The 24214-nt window shown below is 39.2% G+C and overlaps 1 protein-coding gene across 6 annotated transcripts in view; it reads left to right on the forward strand.

Annotated features, from left to right (window-relative positions):
- The window catches only part of EVI5 (ecotropic viral integration site 5), a 272724-nt gene extending 251077 nt beyond the window's left edge, over nucleotides 1-21647 (forward strand). For all 6 annotated transcript variants that reach the window (XM_073008577.1, XM_073008575.1, XM_007977947.3 and 3 more), the window contains one exon: nucleotides 16458-21647. In XM_073008577.1, the coding sequence (XP_072864678.1) occupies nucleotides 16458-16769 (312 nt within the window). In that variant the 3' untranslated portion in view covers nucleotides 16770-21647. The remainder of the gene's footprint in view (nucleotides 1-16457) is intronic.
- The last annotated feature ends 2567 nt before the right edge of the window (nucleotides 21648-24214 follow it).

The raw sequence follows: 24214 nt of genomic DNA on the forward strand, positions 1-24214 counted from the left end.
CACACTCTCTCCCTCATCTCCTCATTCTCCTGACTTCTGATATCACAAATGAGATCCCTGGTTTTTAACATTTTACTAATGTAATCATATAGAATGAGTTATTTGGGGTTTTGGATCTTTCACTCAGCACTGATATTTATCCATGTAGTCCCATGCAGCAGTAGTCTGTTCATCTCTTACGAATATATCATAGTTTGTGCATTTGACTATTGTATACATTGGAGTTATTTCCGTTTGGGGTTATTATTAATAAAACTGTTATGAGCCCTGTTATAAAATTTTTGATGTAATATATTTATTTCTGTTTTTCGTATGCCTAGGAATGGAATTGCTGGGTGACTACTGTAATTGTTCAAACGAGGACACTTTTGAGAATGAAAATAATTAAAAATTATTATGTAACAACAGGGATAAGCTAGGACTGTCCCAAGCACACTGAAGTGTATAGTTACTCTAGGTATGAAGGGTGTGAAGGGTGTAGACTTCAACTTTAGTCGATACTGCGAAGCCATTTTCCAAAGTGCTTATACAAATTTACACTCCCACCAGCAATGTACAAGACTTCCTATTCCATATCTTCACTAACATGATTGGATAGCTGAAAATTCAGTGTTGTATTTTCTATTAAGAACATGGAATTAAGTTATTCAGTGTGGTCAGTTAAGGGACCATTAATTGGCTTTGACAATTAACTAGGCAGAAAGTAAGGTAAAAGTTTTCTTGCGAAAATTAAGGAACCTATTACAAACTGTGGAAAATGGTTTGGCAGTATTTACTAAATCTTCTCTATGACGCAGAAGTTACACTCAAGAGAAATGAGTGCATATATTAACCAAAAGACATGTTTAAGAATGCTTGTAATGGTGTTATATGTAATAGATTGGAGACAACCCAAATGGCCATTAACATTAGAATGGATAAATTATGATGTAATCACAAATGCAATACTATGCCACACCGAAAAAGCATGAACTACCATGCTACATGCCAACATTAGTGAATCTCACAGGCATAATGTTGAATAACAGGATACAGAAACAAAGGCATACCATGTAATCCTATATATTAAATACAAGAATAGACAGAACTATTGTGTGATGGTAGATGTCACAATGATTGTAGGGCAATTTCTGGATGAAGACACATGGGAGTCTCCTGGGGTGTGGGAAATGCACTATAGCTCAATCTGGGTGATAATTTCATGACTATGTATGTAAGTAAAATTTTACCAACTTGTACACTTAAAATCTGTGCATTTTCCTGTGTTTTGTTTCACTTTAAAATGAGCCTAAATACATATATTATTTTCTTTTTCCTTTTTTTTTTTTTGAGACAGTGTCTCACTCTTTTAGCCAGACTGGAGTGCAGTGGCACCATCTCAGCACACTGCAACCTCCACCTCCCAGGTTCAAGCGAGTCTCCTACTTCAGACTCCCAAGTAGCTAGGAGTACGGGTGTGTGCCACCTTGCCTGGCTAATTTTTGTATTTTTAGTAGAGACAGGGTTTTACCACTTTGGCCGGGCTGGTCTCGAACTCCTGACTTCAAGTGATCCACCTGCCTCGACCTCCCAAACTGCTGGGATCACAAGCATGAGCCCCTGCGCCTGGCCCTAAATACATTCTTGAAACACACATAGCGTCAAACTTTTCTCAAGCAATTTTGCCGTTAGAGCGTTGTGGCCATAGGAAGAAACACTGAACATCTAATTGTTAACCAGTAGACTTTATCTTGGGGGACAGTCAGATTTACAGAATGATTAAAAATTAGGTGGAAAATTAAGAGAGTTACCATATGCCCCCTCAACACCTTCTGTGTTTCTCCTATAATTGACATCCTGCAGTAGTTTAATACATAAGTTACAATTGATGAGCCAACATTGACACATTATTATTAACTGAAGTCCATAGTTTACATTAGTGTTGTACATTACATTTGTGTTGTACATTCTATATGTTTTGACAAATATATAATGACATGTATCCACCATTACAGTAGAATAGAAAATGGTTATACTGCCTAACAATCTCCTATGTTCCACCTGTTCATCCCTCTTCTCCCCCCTGAACTCCTGCAACCACTGCTTACTGTCTCCATAATTTTTCCTTTTCCAGAATGTCATATAGTCATAATCATACACTATCTGGCCTTTTGCTAAGCTTCTTTTGCTTAGCAATATGCATTTAAGGTTCCTCCATGTCACTCCCCCTAACCCAAACACCCTCATACACTAATATTAAACTTCTTAACAGCTCTTCAGACCTACCATGCTCTCTTGCCTCCATATTTTAAGCATATGTTTTCGTATCTAATTAAACTTTTCAGATGTGACACCATGTGATAATTTCTACCTAGAAAGAATAATTGGTGGCTGGGCACAGCGGCTCATGCCTGTAATCCCTACATTTTGGGAGGCTAAGGTGGAAGGATCACCTGAGCCCAGGAGTTCAAGACCAGCCTGGGCAACATATCAAGACCTCATCTGTACAAATAATTTTAAAATTAGCTGGGCATGGTGGCACATGTCTGTGATCTCGGCTACTCGGAAGGCTGAGGCAGAAGGCTTGCTTGAGTCAGGGAGGTAGAGGCTATAGTGAGCTGTGATAGTGCCACTGCACTCCAACCTTGGTGACACAGGGAGACCCCATCTCAAAAGAAAAACAAACAACAGGTGCTGGAGAGGATGTGGAGAAATAGGAACACTTTTACACTGTTGGTGGGAGTGTAAACTAGTTCAACCATTATGGAAAACAGTATGGCGATTCCTCAAGGATCTAGAACTAGATGTACCATATGACCCAGCCATCCCATTACTGGGTATATACCCAAAGGATTATAAATTATGCTGCTATAAAGACACATGCACACGTATGTTTATTGCAGCACTATTCACAATAGCAAAGACTTGGAATCAACCCAAATGTCCATCAGTGACAGATTGGATTAAGAAAATGTGGCACATATACACCATGGAATACTATGCAGCCATAAAAAAGGATGAGTTTGTGTCCTTTGTAGGGACATGGATGCAGCTGGAAACCATCATTCTCAGCAAACTATCACAAGAACAGAAAACCAAACACCGCATGTTCTCACTCATAGGCGGGAACTGAACAATGAGATCACTTGGACTCGGGAAGGGGAACATCACACACCGGGGCCTATCATGGGGAGGGGGGAGTGGGGAGGGATTGCATTGGGAGTTATACCTGATGTAAATGACGAGTTGATGGGTGCAGCACACCAACATGGCACAAGTATACATATGTAGCAAACCTGCACATTGTGCACATGTACCCTGCAACTTGAAGTTTAATAATAATAAATAAATTTAAAAAAAAAAAAAGAAAAAAAAAAAAAAGAAAAACAAAAACAATAATTGGTACAGACTCAGTTGTTCTAGAAGCCAAAACCCTACTCAAAGTCTTGGAAAGGGCCTGACCCTAAGAAACATATATTTCATTTGTCTGTTTGTGTGTGTATACATTTATATTAAAGTTCCTGGGTTTCCATGGAGATAATCTTCTGAGACCTATCTAAAACTGGGTTGGTATGGATATCTGGTCTAAGAAAAAATAAATCAATAAAACGGGAACATAATTACAGCAAAACTTTCCTACTGTTCTAATGAGAGCCTGGGTCTGAAAGAAGCAACAGACTGATGGTTTAATAATAGTACCAGTGTCTGATGAGCTAATCATGAAGAATGGTTTTAAAATGTTAGCAGTGGCACCTAATCATTTTTAATCCACAAATTTCAAACAAATTATTATAAGAATACTCCAAAAGTCAACCTAAAATTACTAACGTAGTCAAGAAACATCAAGGTATATTAGTGGGATTTTATCAAAATAGCATTGTTGTCTGGGTGCAGTGGCTTACCCCTGTCATCCCAGCACTTTGGGAGGCCAAAACAGGTAGTCACTTGAGTCCAGAAGTTCAAGATCAGCCTGGCCAATATGGCAAAACCCCATCTTTACTAAAAATACAAAAATTAGCCAAGTGTGGTGGTGTAGGCCTGTAATCCCAGCTACTCAGGAGGCTGAGGCAGGAGAATTGCTTGAACCTGGGAGGCAGAGGTTGCAGTCAGCCGAGATTACACCACTGCACTCCAGCCTGGAACAACAGATTGAGACTCTGTCTTAAAAATAAATAAATAAATAAATAAATAAATAAAACATTGTCATTGGCACTGATTCTTAATTGACTCATATCTTATTATAACAAAATGCCCCCTCCAACCTACCCCACACACACACCCCAATGTATGTGTCTCTCCTATGGCTGTTGAGTTGTTGTATTAAAAAAATACTTCATCTTGCTGGGCGCCAGTGGTTCACGCGTGTAATCCCAGCACTTTGGGAGACCAAGGTGGGCAGATCACTTGAGATCAGGAGTTCAAGAACAGTCTGGCCTACATGGTGAAACCCCGTCTCTACCAAAAATACAAAAAAAATTAGCTGGGTGTGGTGGTGGGCACCTATAATCCCAGCTACTGAAGAGGCTGAAGCAGGAGAATTGCTTGAGCCAGGGAGGCGGAGAGGTTACAGTAAGCTGAGATCACACCACAGTGCACTCCAGCCTGGACAACACAGTGAGACTTGGTCTAAAAACAAAAAAAAGTAGTTGATCTATCAATGTCTGTAAACTAAGACTATATTCCTAAGGGTGGACATATTATTCCTTAAAGGATGTGGCTTGTCACCTGGATATGAAGCTGATCCTTGGAATAAAACTTGAAGACTGACACTTAGTAGGAAGAAGAAAAGAAAAGGTTCTGATGCTGTTTCACCCAAACACACACGTTCTCTGAAGTGTAGACTGTGATTGTTGAGATGTCTAAAATTGGGTGCGCTTCAGTGATGAATCCCACAAAACACCTTAATGGGCCTAGATTTGAAACTAGATGGTGAAGGTATCTGTAAACTCCGAAGACTAGGTCATATCTTAAAGGTATTATTTACTAGCCTCATGTTTATTTTCATTTTCATTTTTCCCCGCTCTGGTTGGTTGTGTGTCCACATTTAGGCTAGAGTATTTTAAAAATATGTCAGTGGACAGTGTGAAAATGGAAGTGATAAATTAACAAGGAATCTTTACATCTAAATTTATTTACCCTTGTCAGATTTTCTTAACATGGTCTAATATAGTCAATTCCCAAATCCAGTTCCTTTAGAGCAGGGCATCTCAAAGTAGGATCTATGGACCAACCACCCTCTTCAGAATTACCTGGGGTACTTGTTTAAAATACAAACTCCCGGGCCTGTCCTGCTGAATTCACATGTTTGAGAGTAGGGCTCAATAATCTTTTTTTTTTTTTTTTTTTTAAATAATAAACCTAGGCAGTCCCTTCTTTTTTTTTTTTTTTTTTTTTTTTTTTTTTTTTTTTTTTTTGAGATGGAGTCTTGCTCTGTCGCCTGGGCTGGAGTGCAATGGTGCGATCTCAGCTCACTGCAAGCTCCACCTCCCAGGTTCACGCCTTTCTCCTGCCTCAGCCTCCTGAGTAGCTGGGGCTAAGCTGGGACTACAGACATGCACCACTACACCTGGCTAATTTTTGTATTTTTAGTAGAATCAGGGTTTCATTTGGCCAGGCTGATCTCGAACTTCTGACTTCAAGTGATCTGCCAGCTTTGGCCTCCCAAAGTGCTGGGATTCCAAGCGTGAGCCACCACGTCCAGTCACCCAGGTGGTTATTATACATACCAAATTACTGGTCTAGAGAATTAGCAAGTCAGAAGGCTACTCTTAACATCTCTAATATTCTCACAGAAGTAAGGACTCTAGAGCGGCTCGCTGAGTTGAATAGCCAGTGAGAATGTCTTTCTGGTAGTTGTGACTCTTTTTGCTGATGTTATTTGGAAGATAGCACATCTAATGAATACCTGAAATACATTATTTTAAAATGTTACAGAAACTAGAAGACATTCATTAGAAAGAAACAAAGATTATAACATAAACTTGTTTTTACTTATTTTATATACCCATCTTTGAAGATAAAATAATGTGAAGGACTGAATTTGATTATGTAATTTTTAAAAAATATATAAAATTTTTTAAAATGCTGAAATATAGCTATTTCAACAGGCCAAGATCATTATTTAAAAATCCTTTTTCATTTGCTTACAAACAAATAGTCCATGGTTGCCAGGGTGAGGGTGGAGGGGGGAATGTTAACATGGAAACAAAGTGGCCATATTTTAATGATTGTTAGAGCAAGGTGATGACAACATGGGGGTTCACTGAATTATTCACTTTATTTTTTTATTTTTATTTTTTATTTATTATTATTATACTTTAAGTTCTAGGGTACATGTGCATAACGTGCAGGTTTGTTACGTATGTATACTTGTGCCATGTTGGTGTGCTGCACCCATCAACTCGTTATTTTTTTTTAAAAAATCCAAAATAAAAAGTTAAAGGCCAGGCACCATGGCTCACACCTATAATTGCAGCACTTTGGGAGGCTGAGGCAGGAGGATTGCTTGAGGCCAGGAGTTCAAGACCAGCCTAGGGAACATAGTGAGACCCTGCCTCTACAGAAAAAGTTAGTCACAGTCTAAGTTCAGTGGTTCATGACTGTAATCCCACCACTTTGGAAGGCTGAGGTGAGGGAATTGCTTGAGGCTAGTAGTTAAAGACTAGCCTGGGCAATGGAGTGAAACCTCATCTCTACAGAAATAAAATATATACTAGTTGGTGTGGTGGAGTGTTCCTGTATGTAGTCCTAGCTACTCAGGAGGCTGAGGTGGGAGAATTGCTAGAGCCCAGAGTTTTGAGGCTGCAGTGAGCCATGATCCTGTCACTTTATTCCAGCCAAGACAACACAGCGACACTCTGTCTCAAAAAAAAAAAAAAAAAAAAAAAAGCCATGCATGGTGACATGCACCTGTTAAGTCCTAGCTACTCAGGAGTCTGAGACAGGAGGATCACTTGAGCCCAGGAGTTCAAGGATGCAGTGAGCTATGATTGTGTCCTTGCACTGTAGCCTGGGTGGCAGAGGGAGACCCTGTCTCATGAATGAATGTTTTAAACTTTTTACTTATCTAACTGACAAAAATGAAAAAGCAAAAAAGTGATGCAAAGTTGTAGGGAAAACAGAACTTTTCAGTGTTGTTGAGGGTGTAAATTCTTTTTTTTTTTTTTTTTTGGAGACAGAGTCTTGCTCTGTCACCCAGGCTGGAGTGCAGTGGCGTGATCTCAGCTAGTGAACCCCCACCTCCCGGATTCAAGCAATTCTCCTGCCTCAGCCTTCCGAGTAGCTGGGATTACAGGTGCCTGCCACCACACCCTGCTAATTTTTGTATTTTTAGTAGAGACGGGGTTTCACCATGTTGGCCAGGCTGGTCTCAAGCTCCTGACCTTGTGATCCGCCTGCCTCAGCCTCCCAAAATACTGAGATTACAGGCATGAGCCACCATGCCCAGCAAGGGTGTAAATTCTTAACCACCTTTCTGGAGGACAGTTTAAACATAGAAATCAAAGTTTTGTGTTCAAAGTTCAGTGTTAAAACTCGTGCTGTATTTCATATTTTTGGCCATATATCTTAACGAAAGAATAAGACAGCTCTGAAGAACTGTGAGTTCAGAAACTGAGTTCATGGCAATGCTATTGTGAGGAGATGGAAAACTAAATTTTCAAACAAAATCGGTTAAGCAGATGATGGCACATTGCTAAATGAGATACCATGCAGCCGGTTAAAGATTATGACAGCAAGAAATGTTTGATATGTTATTAAGTAAAAAGGCAGGTTATTAAACAACATGCGTAATGACCAATCCATTTTTGAAAAGGAAGGTTAGAGAAATTATCTTGAAAGCTATATTAAAATGTTAATGGATTATCTCTGGATTGTGGACTGTAGAATTGCTTTATTTTCTAAGGTGCCTTTAGTTGAGGTATAGTTTATGTAGTAAATAGTAAAACTAAAATATGGAAGACCATTTTTTGACAATTTCCAGTAGTTTCTTATGCTGTTAAGCTTTTAAAATGCCTGCAAAAAAAAAAAGTCCACGAAATCATTGATAATTTTTTGACACTATTTGATTATGATTTAATGTCAGTCTTTGAATTGTTTTGGGTTTTTTTGTTTGTTTGTTTGTTTTGAGATGGAGTCTCACTCTGTGGCCCAGGCTGCAGTGAGGTGGTACAATCTCAGCTCACTCTAACCTCCGCCTTCTGGGTTCAAGCGATTCACCTGCCTCAGCCTACCAAGTAGCTGGGATTACAGGCATGCACCACCACACCCAGCTAATTTTTGTATTTTTAGTAGAGACAGGGTTTCATATGTTGGCCAGGCTGGTCTTGAACTCCTGACCTCAAGTGATCCACCTGCCTCGGCCTCCCAAAGTGCTGGGATTACAGGCATAAGCCACCACACCCAGCTAATTTTTGTATTTTTAGTAGAGACAGGGTTTCATATGTTGGCCAGGCTGGTCTTGAACTCCTGACCTCAAGCGATCCACCTGCCTCGGCCTCCCAAAGTGCTGGGATTACAGGCATGAGCCACCACACCCAGCTGTCAGTCTTTGAATTTTGGATAAAGCATATATTTTATTTCTTCTTTTGAAGTGGAGGTTTTAATTTTTTAATGTTTACATTTGTCATACACATAATTTAAAGAGCCAAAGAATAATTAAAAGACTTTTACAAAAAGATGCAGTCTTGGCTGGACAGGGTGGCTTAACGCCTGTAATCTCAGCACTTTGGGAGGCCAAGGTGGGTGGATTGCACGAGCCCAAGAGTTTGAGACCAGCCTGGGCAACATAGCAAAACTGCGTCTGTAAAGAAAATACACAAATTAGCCAAGTGTGGTGTCCCACGCCTGTACCTACTCGGAAGACTGGGGTGGGAGTGAGCCTGGGAGCTAGAGGCTGCAGTGAGCTGAGATCGTGCCACTGCACTCCAGCCTGGGTGACAGAGTGATACCCTGTCTCAAAAAAAAAAAAAAGAAGAAGAAGAAGAAGCAATCTCTTACTTGCTTTCTGCAGGCCACTATTTTCAAACTAATTCTTTTTTTGTTTTTTTGTTTTTTTTTAGACAGGGTCGCCCTTAATCACCCAGGCTAGAATGCAGTGGTGGTGGCATCATAGCTCACTGCAGCCTTGACCTCCTGTGCTCAAGCAATCCTCCCACCTCAGCTTCCTGAGTAGTTGGGACTACAGGTACACGCCACCGCGCCCAGCTAATTTTTGTGTTTTTTGTAGGAGACAGGGTCTCACATTGTTGCCCAGGCTGGTCTCATATTCCTAGGCTCGAGCGATTCACCCGCCTTAGCCTCCCAAAGTGCTGGGATTACAGATGTGAGCCACTGTGCCTGGCCTCTAATTCTTGAGTGTTCAGTTTTGGCATCTTTACATAGCGAAGGATTTATCTCTTTTTCATCCTCCTCACCCCCCCACCATGAACCCACAAACTTTTTATCCCTCCATTCTACTAATGTAGTGATTTTTGTTAGATTAGTTTACAGGATGTACATCATTAGTTTACATTTACATCATTAGAATTATATAAATGTCACTCACAACAGAACAGCAAGCACGTAAGCGCTTAAGTATGCCTCTTCTCAGGCCTTTCTTCTGGAGTGGAGACTGAAGACAGGGCCTGGGAAGTTTTATTTTTCACACGTTTCCAAGATGTTGTTATCAGGGGAGTTGGAAAATGATGTTCTTGTTTTTCTGGCTCTACTTTAAAAAAAAAAAAAAAAAAGCTTTATTAAGATATAACTTACATATCATAAAATTCTATTTTAAGTATAAAATTCAATGGGTTTTGCATATTTGTGTGGTTTTGCAACTATATGCACAACTTTAGAATACTTCTATCACCCCAAAAAAAACTGCATGCCTATTTGCAATCACTCCCTTTCTTCTCCTCTCTCCCCCAGTCCTAGGCAGCCACTCATCTACTTTCTGTCTCTATTAAGTTTTGCCTATTCTGGACATTTCATATAAATGGAATCATATAATATATGGTCTCCTGTGTCTTTCACTTAGCTTTCATATATATATTTTTATATACATATATATATATATATATATATATATATTTTTTTTTTTTAAGGCAGAGTCTTACTCTGTTTCCCAGGCTGGAGTGCAGTGGCATGATCTCGGCTCACTGAAACCTCTGCCTCTGGGGTTCAAGCAATTCTGATACCTCAGCCTCCTGAGTAGCTGGGATTACAGGCGTGCGCCACCACACCCAACTAATTTTTGTATTTTTAGTAGAGACGAAGTTTCCCCATGTTGGCCAGGCTGGTCTCGAAGTACCGACCTCAACTGATCCACCCACCTCGGCCTCCCAAAATGCTGGGATTACAGGCATGAGCCACTGCACCCAGCCTGCTTAATATTTTTGAAGTTCATCCATATATCGGTACTTCATTCCTTTTTATTGCCAAATAGCATCAGTTGTATGGAAATAGTGTCTTAATGTGACTGTTTTCCGGTATACATGGGCCCAAATGATTGCCTTGGTTTTTTCATTTGCTTGGTGTGTTCTCTTATGTGTAATTGTCCTCTAGTGTCATGAAATCTCCTTTTATGTGTTAATCTCCTCTATCCAAACAATTTAGGTGTTCTATGAATTTCATCTTCTTGAAGAAATCTTTCTTCTGACTGCTACAGTCTCTAGTCTGGGCTGGATGCCTGTAGGTCTCTTGCACAGCTGTCATGTTGGGGACATTTTTCATTACCCTAGGTATTCCTTTTGCCATACTTTAGTACTGGACTTCCTCTTTCTTCCATCAAGGACAAAAGATGCCTTTTTTCCTTGATGTACTTTATTTTGGTGGAGCATATCATCTACTTTCCTGAAAAAATGGTTTATGGGAGATAAACCATAAAAAGGTTTTACTAGATTCTACATCTCATGATTGACCCAAAAGAAGTTTAAAATATAAAACAAAAAAAGGCCTTGTTGCTCTTAACTCTTACTTAGCCTCACATTTATTTGGTAGTTTGGGTATTTTTAAAATTGAAGATAAATATAAAAATTTTAATGTAGACATTATTTTTTCTCAGAATTTTGAAAGCACCGCTTTGTCTTTTGCAGTTGGAGAGTCTGATGCCATTCTGATTCTTTTTTTTTTTTTTTTTTTTTTTTGAGACGGAGTCTCGCTCTGTCTCCCAGGCTGGAGTGCAGTGGCCGGATCTCAGCTCACTGCAAGCTCCGCCTCCCGGGTTTACGCCATTCTCCTGCCTCAGCCTCCCGAGTAGCTGGGACTACAGGCGCCCACCACCTCGCCCGGCTAGTTTTTTTTTGTATTTTTAGTAGAGACGGGGTTTCACCGTGTTCGCCAGGATGGTCTCGATCTCCTGACCTCGTGATCCGCCCGTCTCGGCCTCCCAAAGTGCTGGGATTACAGGCTTGAGCCACCGCGCCCGGCCGCCATTCTGATTCTTAAATCTTTTATATAAACCATGTTTTTGTTTTTGGCGGGAAGCTTTACCTTTTCTTTCTTTCAAGTGTCCTGAAATTTCACTGTGATGTATCATGGTATAGGTCTATTTTTATCCACTGTCCTGGACACTTGATAGGCCTTTTCAGTCTCGAAGCTCATTACTTTCAGGTCAGAGAAATTTGTGTCTAAGACCTCTTTTTTTTTTTTTTTTTTTTAAAGCATCCTGTTATTTTTACATAGATGCAGTGTCTGCAGAGGCAATAAATGATTTTTACAAGTTTTCTTCTTCCCAGATAGTCTCTTCTCTCCTAATTGCCTTTTTTTTCTGGCTTCTTGTAGATACTATCCTCAAATCTCTGGTAATTAAGACTAGGGAACTAAAGACCAGTAGGTGTTCTGAATTCCTGGGTAGGACTTGTTGACCTTCATTGTAGGTTGATCAAACTGAGGTCCTTTTTTGGGGAATCCCAAGATTCTCTCAGACAGGAGTCTTTTACTAAAAATTACAGAGAGTGCTGGTGCCTCTATTTCCTTAGCGAGTCTCAAAAATACTTCCACGCACGTTCAGTGACTTTAAAAAACCCATGTCTCATTTTACCTGGAAATATAATACCTTTTTTTTTTTTTTTTTACTGGCATTTCACAGAGAATTTTTGTTGTTGCTCAATGTTTGAAGATACTCATGTAGTATGTATTCAAAAATTAGGAAAGACAATGGGCCTCAAAAACATACACTTGGCCACGCATGGTGGTTCACACCTGTAATCCCAGCACTTTGGGAGGCCAAGGGAGGCAGATGGCTTGAGCTCAGGAGTTCAAGACCAGCTGGGCAACAATGGCGAAACCCTATCTCTACAAAAAATATAAAAGTTTGCCAGGTGTGGTGGCAGGCACCTGTAGTCCCAGCTACTTGGGAAGCTAAAGCAGGAGGATGGCTGAAGCCCAGGAAACAGAGGTTGCAGTGAACTGAGTTTGCATCACTGCACTGCAGCCTGGGCAACAGTGCCAGACCCTGTCTGCCGCCTACCAAAAAAAAAAAAAGCATATGATAAATTATGTATGTGTAATTTTCAAATGGGTAGTTTTTATCAGATTCCTGATTCCTTGATGAGCCCAAAGAGATTTCAAACAAAACCAAAATACAAACAAAAGCCATTGCCTAGAGTAGTGGTCCCTATTCTGAGCTATGCATCAGAGTTATTCAGGCGTTTTAATTATATAGGTCTTTAGACCCTACCTCTATACCACAAGAAGAAAGTTGCAGAAAAAGTTCGTTTAAACAGTTTTCCTTGTGTCAACCACCAGGTGGTAGAATTGGCCCAGAACAGCTTGGTTGCACTACTGGAAAGATCACGTACATTTCTATATAGCAGACACTAGTCGGATGTTCATAGTTCAGAAGCACTTTTGTCCTAAATAATCAATTGTTCCATTTCAGCTAAATCGACTTATTTCTGTCTCAGCCCCATTTTATTTGAACCAGGGGGTCTACCACAGTGATTCTGAGAGTTTAGAGCACGGTCATCCCTTGGTATCTATGGGGGATTGGTTTCAGGATCCCTATGGATACCAAAAATCCATGGATGCTCAAGTTCCTTATATAAAATGATGTGGTGTTTGCATATAACCTACAGACATCCAACCATATACTTTGAGTCATCTCTAGATTACTTGTAGCACCTAATCCAATGTAAATGCTATGTAAATAGTTGTTGTACTATATCATTTAGGGGATGATGACAGGAAAAGAGTCTGTACATGTTCAGTACAGAGGAAACCATCCTTTTTTTTCTCCTAATTATTTTGGACCCACAATTGTTTGAATCCATGAATGTGGGTCCCACTGATAATAGAGGTCTGACTATATTTCAAAATTTCCTGAGATGCATGTAAAAAATGTATGTTCTGGGATTTCGCTTTCAGAATTTTGAATCCTTAGATCTCAAGAGGGATTCTACATTTTTGACAGAGATCCTCAGTTCTTATGCAGATGACTAGTGGATTACATTTTGAAATATGCTAATCTCAGTTTGCTACTGATAATACCCATGAAGGATTTTTGTTTGTTTGTTTGGAGGAAAGGGGGGGTTGGGAAGGTTGATTGTCTGCCTGCTTTTTGTTGTTGCCTAAATATAATTTGCCCCTGACAGTCTGGTGAGAAGGATAAGCAGTATACCATTTAGATCAGATAGCCAGGACTACACTTTAGAGGGCCCAGCTGTGGCTTTCTTCTAGCCAAACCCGTTTCCACAGGATGAGGACTCCCAGAAGACCCTGAAGTTCATGCAACCCCTTCTAGAACATATTTTGGGTACTCAGTACCCTGGAATTCCTTCCCCAAATGCCCACTTCCAGGCCTAGTACAGGACTCCTCCCTCATCAGATCCAGTGTGCACACACCTAAGTCTAAGGGACAGATAACCAAGGGATAGCTTCAGTTTTACCAGATAGTCGCTTACCTTCACCATTTTTTCTCTCCACCAATAAATTCCTTTACCTTTGCTATTCCATATTAACAGCTGTTAGTGAGATTCCTTTGATGTTGAGGAAATGACCCTTCAACCTATAGTTAATTTTCTATAATTACATCTGATGATGAGGCTACATGTTTTAATTGCAATAAATTTTGTTAGAGCAAAGGAAAGCTGCAGCTTTCCAAACAGTTGGGAAGTTGTGGTTCTTCTGCCATACTCCTTTATAACAGCCAGGAAGAAGGAAGACACGTGTTCCATATGATTTCTTCAAAAAGGTCTGGGGGAAAAAGAGAAAGGAAGAGATTAACTGACTTAATTTAACACTTGGAGCTGTAAATCGTGTGTTGCAATATGGCGATAGGATGTTGCATCAGAACGTGGCAGTTGTAACAATGCAGTGGGTATCACAACCTTGAGGAGGCCTTTGTGGTGCTCTATGCCCTTTTCCTAAAGATTCAACTCCAAGTATAGATCCCTCTGTTCTGCCAAGGAGAATGGTATTATTTAAATTACATTGTACCTCACTATAAAGTTGTCCACTTGGTCTAGGGCACAGGAATTTTATAGTTGAAGGTCTGTTTGGGCCAGACATCAGTGTTCTGAGTCCCAGCATCCCTGTTCATTCTTGTTGTCACGTATAAGCAGGGAAGTGCTGAGGTTTCTTCACTTCTTCCTGGAAGTCTTTCAGGAAAGCTGGGAGGTATTATGGCAAGGCTGTAATGTCTTTATTCTTAGAACCGTTAGTTTTGAAAGTGTATGTAATATTTCCTGAATATTTCACATTGCCTTTATCTAAAGAATTGAAAGGTTGTGACTAGGACTTTGTCCCTTAGAACCAAGGATGAGGGTAGGAGACATGGAGCATATTTTAGCAAGATTCTTAATAGTCAGAGTAGATATTTGGTAGCTAATTCTTGTTTTTGGTTTTGGTTTTTTACTCTTCACTTTATTGTAGGAGAAAATTCATGGTGCATGAAAGAAATGAAATAAGTGACAGAATGTCAAAATCAAGCTTTATATTTAAAACAAACTCTTGAGGGCAGAGCTGATGACTTAATTGTATGTGAGTAGAACTGGTACTATCATGGTTGTGGGTTTGGCAGTTTGAGGAAACTTGAGCAAAGAAGTGGCAGATGATGAAAATAAATCAGTTTTAATTATGATAAAACTGGTTTTGGAAAATGTGGTTTAGATTTAAATGTGGCACAGTTTTTTCAATACTAAACTCTAGAATTAGTCAGACTTCCCCACCCAGTAACAGGTAGCTTTTGACCTCCTTAAGCCTTCTCATGTGAGGGTCTTATACTACAAAACTCCACGGATTGAGTACTTGAGCCTTGTTCTAAAAGATGGGAAGAAAGGGAAAAGAGATGAGCGAGGCATACCATTCCTCTCTCCTCCTCCCCACTAAGAGAAGCCCCACCTTCTCCCCAGGGGGCGTTGGGGAGAGAAGGCAGAAATACTATACTGGACTGGCACTCCCCCCATGCAGAAGGAAACCTCATGAGTGGGAAGCAGCAGTCCTCCCCCACTGTGAGTGACAATGATATGCTGGCCTTTGGGCTATTTTAACAGGATAGAGACTCTTAGCAAAGTTTTAATTATTTATAAATCATTCTCATCATTTACAGAACTATGGAGACATTCTCTCAAGATAGTGTGTGTGATAGTATGGTTTTTAAGTTCATACCTTCTAGAAATACCAGCAAAATATTTACAGATAAACTGATAGGATGTCTGGAGTTTATCTCAAAATTATGCAGGAACAAGAGGGGTGTAATGTAAAAAGATTGTCCATGATGGGTGTTACTTGTTGAAATTAGGTGATAGGTACATGGAGTCCATTGTATTATCTCTAGTATATTGAAGATTTAATTTGACTGTAAACTCTGCTACTAGCTACATATGTCCTTAGTAAGTTACTCTTCCTGAGTCTCCATTTCCTGATCTGCAGAATGAGAAAAGTAAATACTAAAATCTACCACATAGGACTGTTGTTATGATTCAATTAAAATAAGTTACAGGCCGGGTGTGGTGGCTTACACCTGTAATCCCAGCACTTTGGGAGACTGAGGCAGGCAGATTGCTTGAGCCCAGGAGTTTGAGACCAGCCTGGGCAACATGGTAAAACCCCATGTCTACAAAAAATACAAAAAACTTAGGCATGGTGGCACACGCCTGTAGTCCCAGCTACTCAGGAGGCTGAGGTGGAAGAATCGCTTGAGCCTGGGAGGTGGAGGTTGCAGTGAGCTGAGATCACACCACTGCACTCCAGCCTGGGTGACAAAGTGAGACTGAGACCTGTCTCAAAAAAATAAAATAAAAATAAGTTATAAGCCCATTATATAACACATAGAAGGCACTCAAAAATTAGTAACTATGATTATACCTGTAAATAGAAAAATAATAAGGCATCTTCTTCCTTAAACTTCCTTCTTCCTTAAAATGTCTCCATAGTTCTGTAAATGATGAAAATGATTTACAAATTATTAAAACTTTGCTAAGAGTCTTAAAAATGTTTGCTTTTTGTTGTGTGTGTGTTTCCCCCATTTGACTATATTAACTTGGATTTTGTTTTAACAGCTCAGGTGCCTAAAAGGCCAGAGGGGCTTCTCAGGCCAACCGCCTTTTGATGGAATCCACATTGTCAACCATTTAATAGGAGATGATGAATCATTCCATTCCTCCGATGAAGATTTTATAGATAATTCCTTACAGGAAACTGGTGTTGGTTTTCCTTTGCACGGAAAATCTGGCTCGATGTCTTTGGACCCCGCAGTGGCAGATGGTAGTGAGAGTGAAACAGAAGACAGTGTGCTGGAGACCAGAGAGAGCAATCAAGTGGTTCAAAAGGAGCGGCCCCCAAGAAGAGAGTCGTATTCAACCACTGTCTGACCATCACTGTGACCTAGACTATGGATTTGTTTAAGGGATCAGCTATCATATGATTAGGGATTTTTGGAAATAATTTGTTTCATATGTACATATATATACACATATATATATATTTTACAGTCTTATCTGCCTTTTTATCTTTGCCAAATCTTTACCACTGACTTACCATTGCCATAAAGTAGACTGGTATATGGTTAATGTGTAAAACAAGGTTCTAACAGTATTACTGAATATTAATGTTTCTTGTTTAGAAAATGCAACTATATCTATATGGGGGAACCATTTTGAAGTTCAAAACTATGGAAAATTGAGTTTTCTTCAGACAAAACTGCTCTTGTGCAATATTTTATGCTCAGTGAGCAAATTGTATATTTATGTTTATCAATTTGTTCTCAAGGTGGCTGTCTACAGACATCTGACCAAGACATACGTCTGATTTACCTTGTGTTTTGTTTTTATTATTGTTGTTTTTTTTTTAAGACAGAGATCCACTCTGTCACCCAGGCTGGAGTGCTGTGGTGTGATCTCAGCTCACTGCAACCTCCGCCTCCCGGGTTCAAGCAATTTTCCTGTCTCAGCCTCCCAAGTACCTGGGACTACAGGTGCATACCACCACGCCTGGCTAATTTGTTGTATTTTTAGTACAGACTGGATTTCACCATGTTGGGTGGGCTGGTCTCGAACTCCCGACCTCAAGTGATCCACCCGCCTCAGCCTCCCAAAGTGCTGGGATTACAGGTGTGAGCCACTGCACCCAGCCTACCTTGTGTGTTTCTATCTGGGAGGTTTTTTTTTTTTTCCATGAAAATTATTGGTGGGCCACTGAAAGTCCCCACACACAAAGACTTTATATAAACATAAATTCATGCTTATCTGTTTTGAGAGTTTTAAGTTTTGTTTTAATGTTTAACTTTTATGTGCATATGATGCTTCCATGTGTTGGTTACCAGAGTAGTAGGTTAACTACAGACATACTGTTTATTTGTACATATTTATAAATCTGTACCACCTAACATTGAACATCATTTTATATGAAGAACATACATGTTGCAAAATGACTGCTTTTGGCATCTAACAGGACTTCTGTAAATAATAGGTTAAATGAAAAGTTAAAAATAAAACACTAATATTTTAAGAGCTTTAGTATTTTGCTTAGCATTCAGCACTAGCAAATTCATAACTGATGCCTGTTCGAAAACACTATTGGTGGAATCTTATTTCATGTGTATGTAACTACTAAATTTTTCATGACTGAAGAGGTTATAGCACATATTAGTTAGTGCTAATATTCTACTGAATATAATTTAAGTAATGGGCTAAGGTCCAAGAAACATAGCAATTATATCTACAAATAATCTATGAACTTGATCTTCAGAATCTCTAGTTTTTGTTCTATAGATAAAGCCATAAGAATCCTTTCCTACCAGTGTTTCCTTTATCATTTAGATATTATTTCCAAGAAAACAGGATGCCTGTCACTGATAAATTAGAGAAAACACCCAAATTATACTTGCACTATGGAAAGATAACGTGAATATGTTGACTGGGTACTTTCTACTCTCATTGTAGCCTATGAAAAAAAAATTTTTTTTGTTAACTTATGGAAAAAAGCCTTGGAAGAGAAAAGTAGAATTCAGTATGTATGGAGGCACAGTTTTGCACAGTATGTTGCGTGCGGAGAAAAAAATTATGAAATAGAGTAAAAGAGATAAGTAGTTTTCTGTCAAAACCTAGGACTTAAGCCTTCAGGTACATTTTGAACTAGGCTTTCCAGCAAGGTTTTTATAGGTATTTGCTTGCCTGAGAAATGAAATTGAAAACATGCCCCTGGGTCTGTCCTTAACACCAGGCTAAATTCTGGTAGTTAAATAACTTACCTGTGGTTACAAGCTAGTAAGTAGCAGAGGCAAGATTTTTTTTAATATGGAAGACAGGTGTCTTACTGTGTTGTCCAGGCTGGTCTTGAACTTGTGGCCTCAAATGGTCCTCCTGCCTCAGCCTCCCAAAGTGTGGGGATTACAGTTGCGAGCTACCACACCCAGTGAGAGCCAAGATTTTAACCTAGATCTCCTTAACACCAAAGCTTTTGAAAAGGTTCAGCTGAAGAATTTCTCAATTCCCTATTTTGTTTTGTTTTTTGAGATGAAGTCTCACTCTGTCACCCAGGCTGGAGTGCAGTGGCACGATCTTGGCTCACTGCAACCTCTACCTCCCGGGTTCAAGCGATTCTCCTGCCTCAGCTACCAAGTAGCTGCGACTACAGGTGCACGCCACCACGACTGGCTAATTTTTGTATTTTTAGTAGAGATGGGGTTTCACTACGTTGGCCAGGCTGATCTCAAACTTCTGACCTCAGGTGATCCAATCCCAAAGTGCTGGGATTACTAGGCGTAAGCCACCACACCTGGCAGTTCCCTGCTTTTTTGACAATGTAATTTAAATAAATTTGATTTAAATGTTTCCTGAATATATATGCAGATAGATATATGAGTATCAACACTTACAAGCTCTACACAGTTTATAAGTGTAGATACTGTTTACTCGTAGGATTGTCTTGTGCTCTGGGGATTTTTCATTCGGAGTTCTGTACTATCAGCTCAAAAGGCTATCAATGCCCAAGTGAAATGAGATGATTCACGGCCACATTATTGCTTTGACCCTCACATCAAGAGATCTGAATGATCTAGACTAGGGGTCAGCAAACTGCAGCCGACAAGCTATTCCAGTCAGCTGCCACTTTTTACTTTTTTAAATAGTTGGGGGAAAAGTTCCAAAGACTAATATTTTGTGTCACATGAAAATTATATGAAATTCAAATTGCGGTGTCCATACGTAAAGTTATATTGGGGCACACCTATCCTCACCCTTTTAAATACTGTGTATGGCTGCTTTGTGCTACAGTAGCAGAGTTGAGTCATTGCGAGGGAGACCATATGGCCCAGGTAGCCTAAAATATTTATCTGATCCTTTACAGAAAAAGTTTGCTAACCCTTGATAACAGATACTCTAAAATGCAGGTTTTTCTTCTTCAGTTTAACTCAGTGGTAGGTCAAATTGTTTGCTTTTGCTATTAAGCTTATGATTTGGAAACGTAAAATTTCATGGTGGATCTTATACTCAGAACTATTCAAAAGGGAAAACATGCCAGCCATTTTATATGATGAAGTCTCTTATTCCATAGAAAATTGTAGAAAGATATCTGTATCTTTCGAGAAGGAGAAAGAAAGGAAAGAATTCCAGAATCCCATCACTGTTCTTTAAAGCATGCATCACAGACCTTTAAGGGTATACTTTATTGAGTAAAGGTTATCATTTGACTTTAAGATAAGAAATTTTCAGAATCATGTTTGAATTCTAAACTTTGATATTCTTAAGTACCATTTCTGATTAGGAATTAGGTGTTAAAAGAATCATGGTAAGGAAACCTTAATTCGTTGAAACTCTTGTAATTTGGACAACAAAAAACTAGAAATAACACTCTTTTCTTTGAAGATCTGATTCAAATACACCTCAGAAGAGTTTAAAATCTTCCAGGCCTTTAGGATGCAATAGGATATCATGCCCTGGCTTGACTCCTTTTCATTCAAATTAATGTAAGTATGTTGTTCAAGACTTTGAAGCATTGAACAATGTTCTCTTGATAAATTTTATTTAATCTCTGATACTTTGTGATATTTAAATGTTGTTAAGTTAAACACTTAGAGTTGAGTAATATTCAGGGGAGAAAAGTGAATGAAATGACTCATAATAAGAAAGCTTGCTCCCTTGGGATAATTACATTCCTGGTGTCATTGCCATCCTGGGTTGACAAGCTGCGAGTATAAGATACAAGTGATGTGAATAAAATGGAAATTGCATTGAGTTAATGAAACAGACACTTTTAGATCAAGAAAACACTTCAACAGCCTTTTTAAAAATTGGCATACTCCTGTAGTCCCAGCTATCCAAGAGGCTGAGGCAGGAGGATCACTAGAGTACAGGAGTTTGAGTGTGTAATGATCACACCTGTGAATGAATAACCACTGCACTCCAACCTGGGCAACATGGCAAGACCCTATCTCTTAAAAAAGAAAAAATTTTTTTCTTCCTGGGAAAAGAAGTCAAAGATGTAACTTTACACAATTTCTACCCCCACCGTCTTTTTGTTTGTTTGTTTGTTTGTTTTTTGGCTAGATACTAGGTATTCAGTGTTTGCTAACTGAGATGTCAGGTTTCAACTAATCGGCCAGTTATTTGGGAAGGAGAAAAACTTTTTCTCAGCTCTGAACATGATGCAGCTTGTTAACTCTCCAGATAGTGCCTTTGATTGAAAATAAGGTCTACACCTTTTTAAGTATATTATATCTGACATCATAAGAAATAATTTAGTTCCTTATTCTCATTTATCTTTTATATAATGCACTGTAATATTCAAGTTTAAAGTAAAATAAGTATATGAATTATATTTTGGTAAAACTGTTTCATGACCAGCTTGATTAATGTACATTAACATACCAGACATTGACAGCGAACATTTCATGAAATCAATTATTTACTTATTAAAACAATGAGTTTTAGCTTGAAAGTTATTGTTGCTCTATTATTAACAAAACTAAGTTTTAAAAATTTTAATTCTACTGAAATTCAATTTCTGGTTAAAGATATAGTGGATGCTATTTATGATCCAAGTTTTTACATCACATCCATTGATCTGCCTATCCTTTCTTTTCACTCCAAAGAGGAGATGATAGAATAATACATTTAATATACTACCAAGAAGCAAAGTTATAATGTGTTTCATTTTACTGTTGGAATTTTTTATTGTAACATTGTATAATAACCTGAAATGTTTACTTGTGCCTTTGCTTTAAACAATTAAAGTTTTCCATTTTATAAGAATTTCTGTTGCCTTCAGCTTTTCAACTTTAAAAGAGGAGGGGGCATCAAAACACTGTTAACAAATGGGTGGGGCACAGTGGCTCACATCTGTAATTCCAGTACTTTCAGAGGCCGAGGTGGGCAGATCACTTGAGCTCAGAAGTTCAAGAACAGCCTGGCCAACATGGTGAAACCCCGTCTCTACTAAAAATACAAAAATTAGCCAGGTGTGGTGGCGCATGCCTGTAGTCACAGCTGCTCAGGAGGCTGAGGCAGGAAAATCACTTGAACCTGGGAGGTGGAGGTTGCAGTGAGCTGTGATCACACTACTGCACTCCAGCCTGACAGCCTGAGCAAAAGAGCAAGACTCCATCTCAAAAAAAAAAAAAAAAAGGTTGGCCTGATGCAAAATGTTCATTAGCGAGGTTTGTGCTCTGAAGGTACAGGGACTACACCACCTGGTCCACCCACATATTTTTAGTTCTAAACAGAGAATCTGGCACGTGATTGCATTCAGTGAATTTTTTTGAGATGGAGTTTCACTCTTGTTGCCCAGGCTGGGGTGCAATGGCACAATCTCAGCTCACTGCAACCTCCGCCTCCCGGGTTCAAGTGATTCTCCTGCCTTAGCCTCCTGAGTAGCTGGGATTATAAGCATGTGCCACCACACCTGGCTAATTTTGTATTTTTAGTAGAGACAGGGTTTTTCCATGTTGGTCAGGCTGGTCTCGAACTCCTGACCTCAGGTGATCTGCCCGCCTCAGCCTCCCAAAGTGCTGGGATTACAGTCGTGAGCCACCACACCCGGCCCAGTAAATATTTTTTAATTTAATGAAAGACCATCTTCAGTGAAAGATGTCTAGATTTGTTTCCTTCAGGAACATGGTAATTTTTTGGAAATATCAACAGCAGTATTTTCATCTCACTTTGTACTTTAGGTTATTAATTAGCAACTAATTCAATAAATACATTCAATTATATATAATTTGAGTACACAGATAGTAGCATAAAAGGAAAGTTATACCTTCTGCATCTTTATCACAATGTTAATGTCATTTAATTCACAAGAGCTTACTATATATTCTGCTTTACTCCCAAAAGGAATTAAGGCACGTTTTGAAGATACCTGAAATATGACAAGCTATAATCCAGGGAGTCTCCACCTTGGCACTGATATTTGGAAGTAGCCAAATAATTCTGTTTTGGGAGGCTCCCCCGTACATTGTAGGATGTTTTGCAGCATCCCTGGCCTCTACCCAGTAGATGCCAGTAGCACCCCCTCCTTTAGTTGTGACAACCCAAAATGTCTCCAGACATGGTCAGATGTCACCAGTAGGAAGGACGGAGAATGAAAATCACTGCTAGTTGAGAACCACTGCTATAAATTTAGAATTGGGTCATAAAAAGAGTCACTAGGGCCAAACAAAAATGTATACATCATTTGGGGTTTCGTACATGGCAGAGCAGCTCCCTCACTGCAATATATTGAAAGTCAGCCCTTGACACAAGGGTTTGTAAAATACAGAAACAAAAACTATATATATACATATGTGTGTGTGTGTGTATATATATACACACACACCAGCCAGGTACCATGATTCATGCCTGTAATTCCAACACTTGGGGAAGATGACATGGGAGGACCCTTTGAGGCCAGGAGTTGGAGACCTGCCTGGGCAAGATGGGAAGCCTCAGTCTCTTAAAAAAAAAAAAAAAAAAAAAAAGTATATATTATACACGCACATATATACACACACACACACACCGCTATTAAAGATGCATCACAAATTTGACTATTTCCAGTAGTCAGTGAAAAAAGTAGTATCTGAACCACAATGAGGTACCATTTCACACACCTATTAGGATGGCTATTTAAAAAATGAAAATATGCCCTGTGAAAATCAGGGAGCTAAAAAAAAAAAAAAAAAAACCATTGGCAAAGATGTGGAAAAACTGGAACCCTCGTACATTGCTGCTGGGAGTGGAAAATGGTGTAGCCTTTGTGAGAAACAGTTTGGTGGTCTTTAAAAATGTTAATTGTAGAATTACCATGTAACCCAGCAATTCCACTTCTAGACATATACTCAAAGCAGTAACTCAGATACTTGCACACCAGTGTTCACAGCAGCATTAGTCATGATAGCCAAAATGTGGGAACAACTCATATGACCATCAACAGGTGAATGGGTAAGTAAAATGTGGTATATCCTACATATACAATGGAATACTATTCAGCCATAAAAAGTAAAATTTTACTGATGCTACAAAATAGATGAACCTTGAAAGCATGCTAAGTGAAATAAGCCAGAGACACATAGTATGATTCCACTTATATGAGATATCTAGAACAGGCAAATTCATAGAGTCAGAAATGGAGTAGACATTACCCAGCAATGGAGGTGAGGGAAGAGAGTTAGTCGCTGAATGGACACAGAACTTTTGTTTGGAATGCTGGAAAAGTTCTGGAGATGGATAGTGGTTATGGCTGCACGACACTGATTGTATTTAATGCCACGGAGTTGTACATTTAAAAATGGTTAAAATTATTTTTTAAAATATACTAGGCATGTTAAGAATTTAGCATCAGC

This window comes from Chlorocebus sabaeus, chromosome 20 (genome assembly GCF_047675955.1).
Source record: "Chlorocebus sabaeus isolate Y175 chromosome 20, mChlSab1.0.hap1, whole genome shotgun sequence".
NCBI classification, from domain to species: domain Eukaryota; kingdom Metazoa; phylum Chordata; class Mammalia; order Primates; family Cercopithecidae; genus Chlorocebus; species Chlorocebus sabaeus.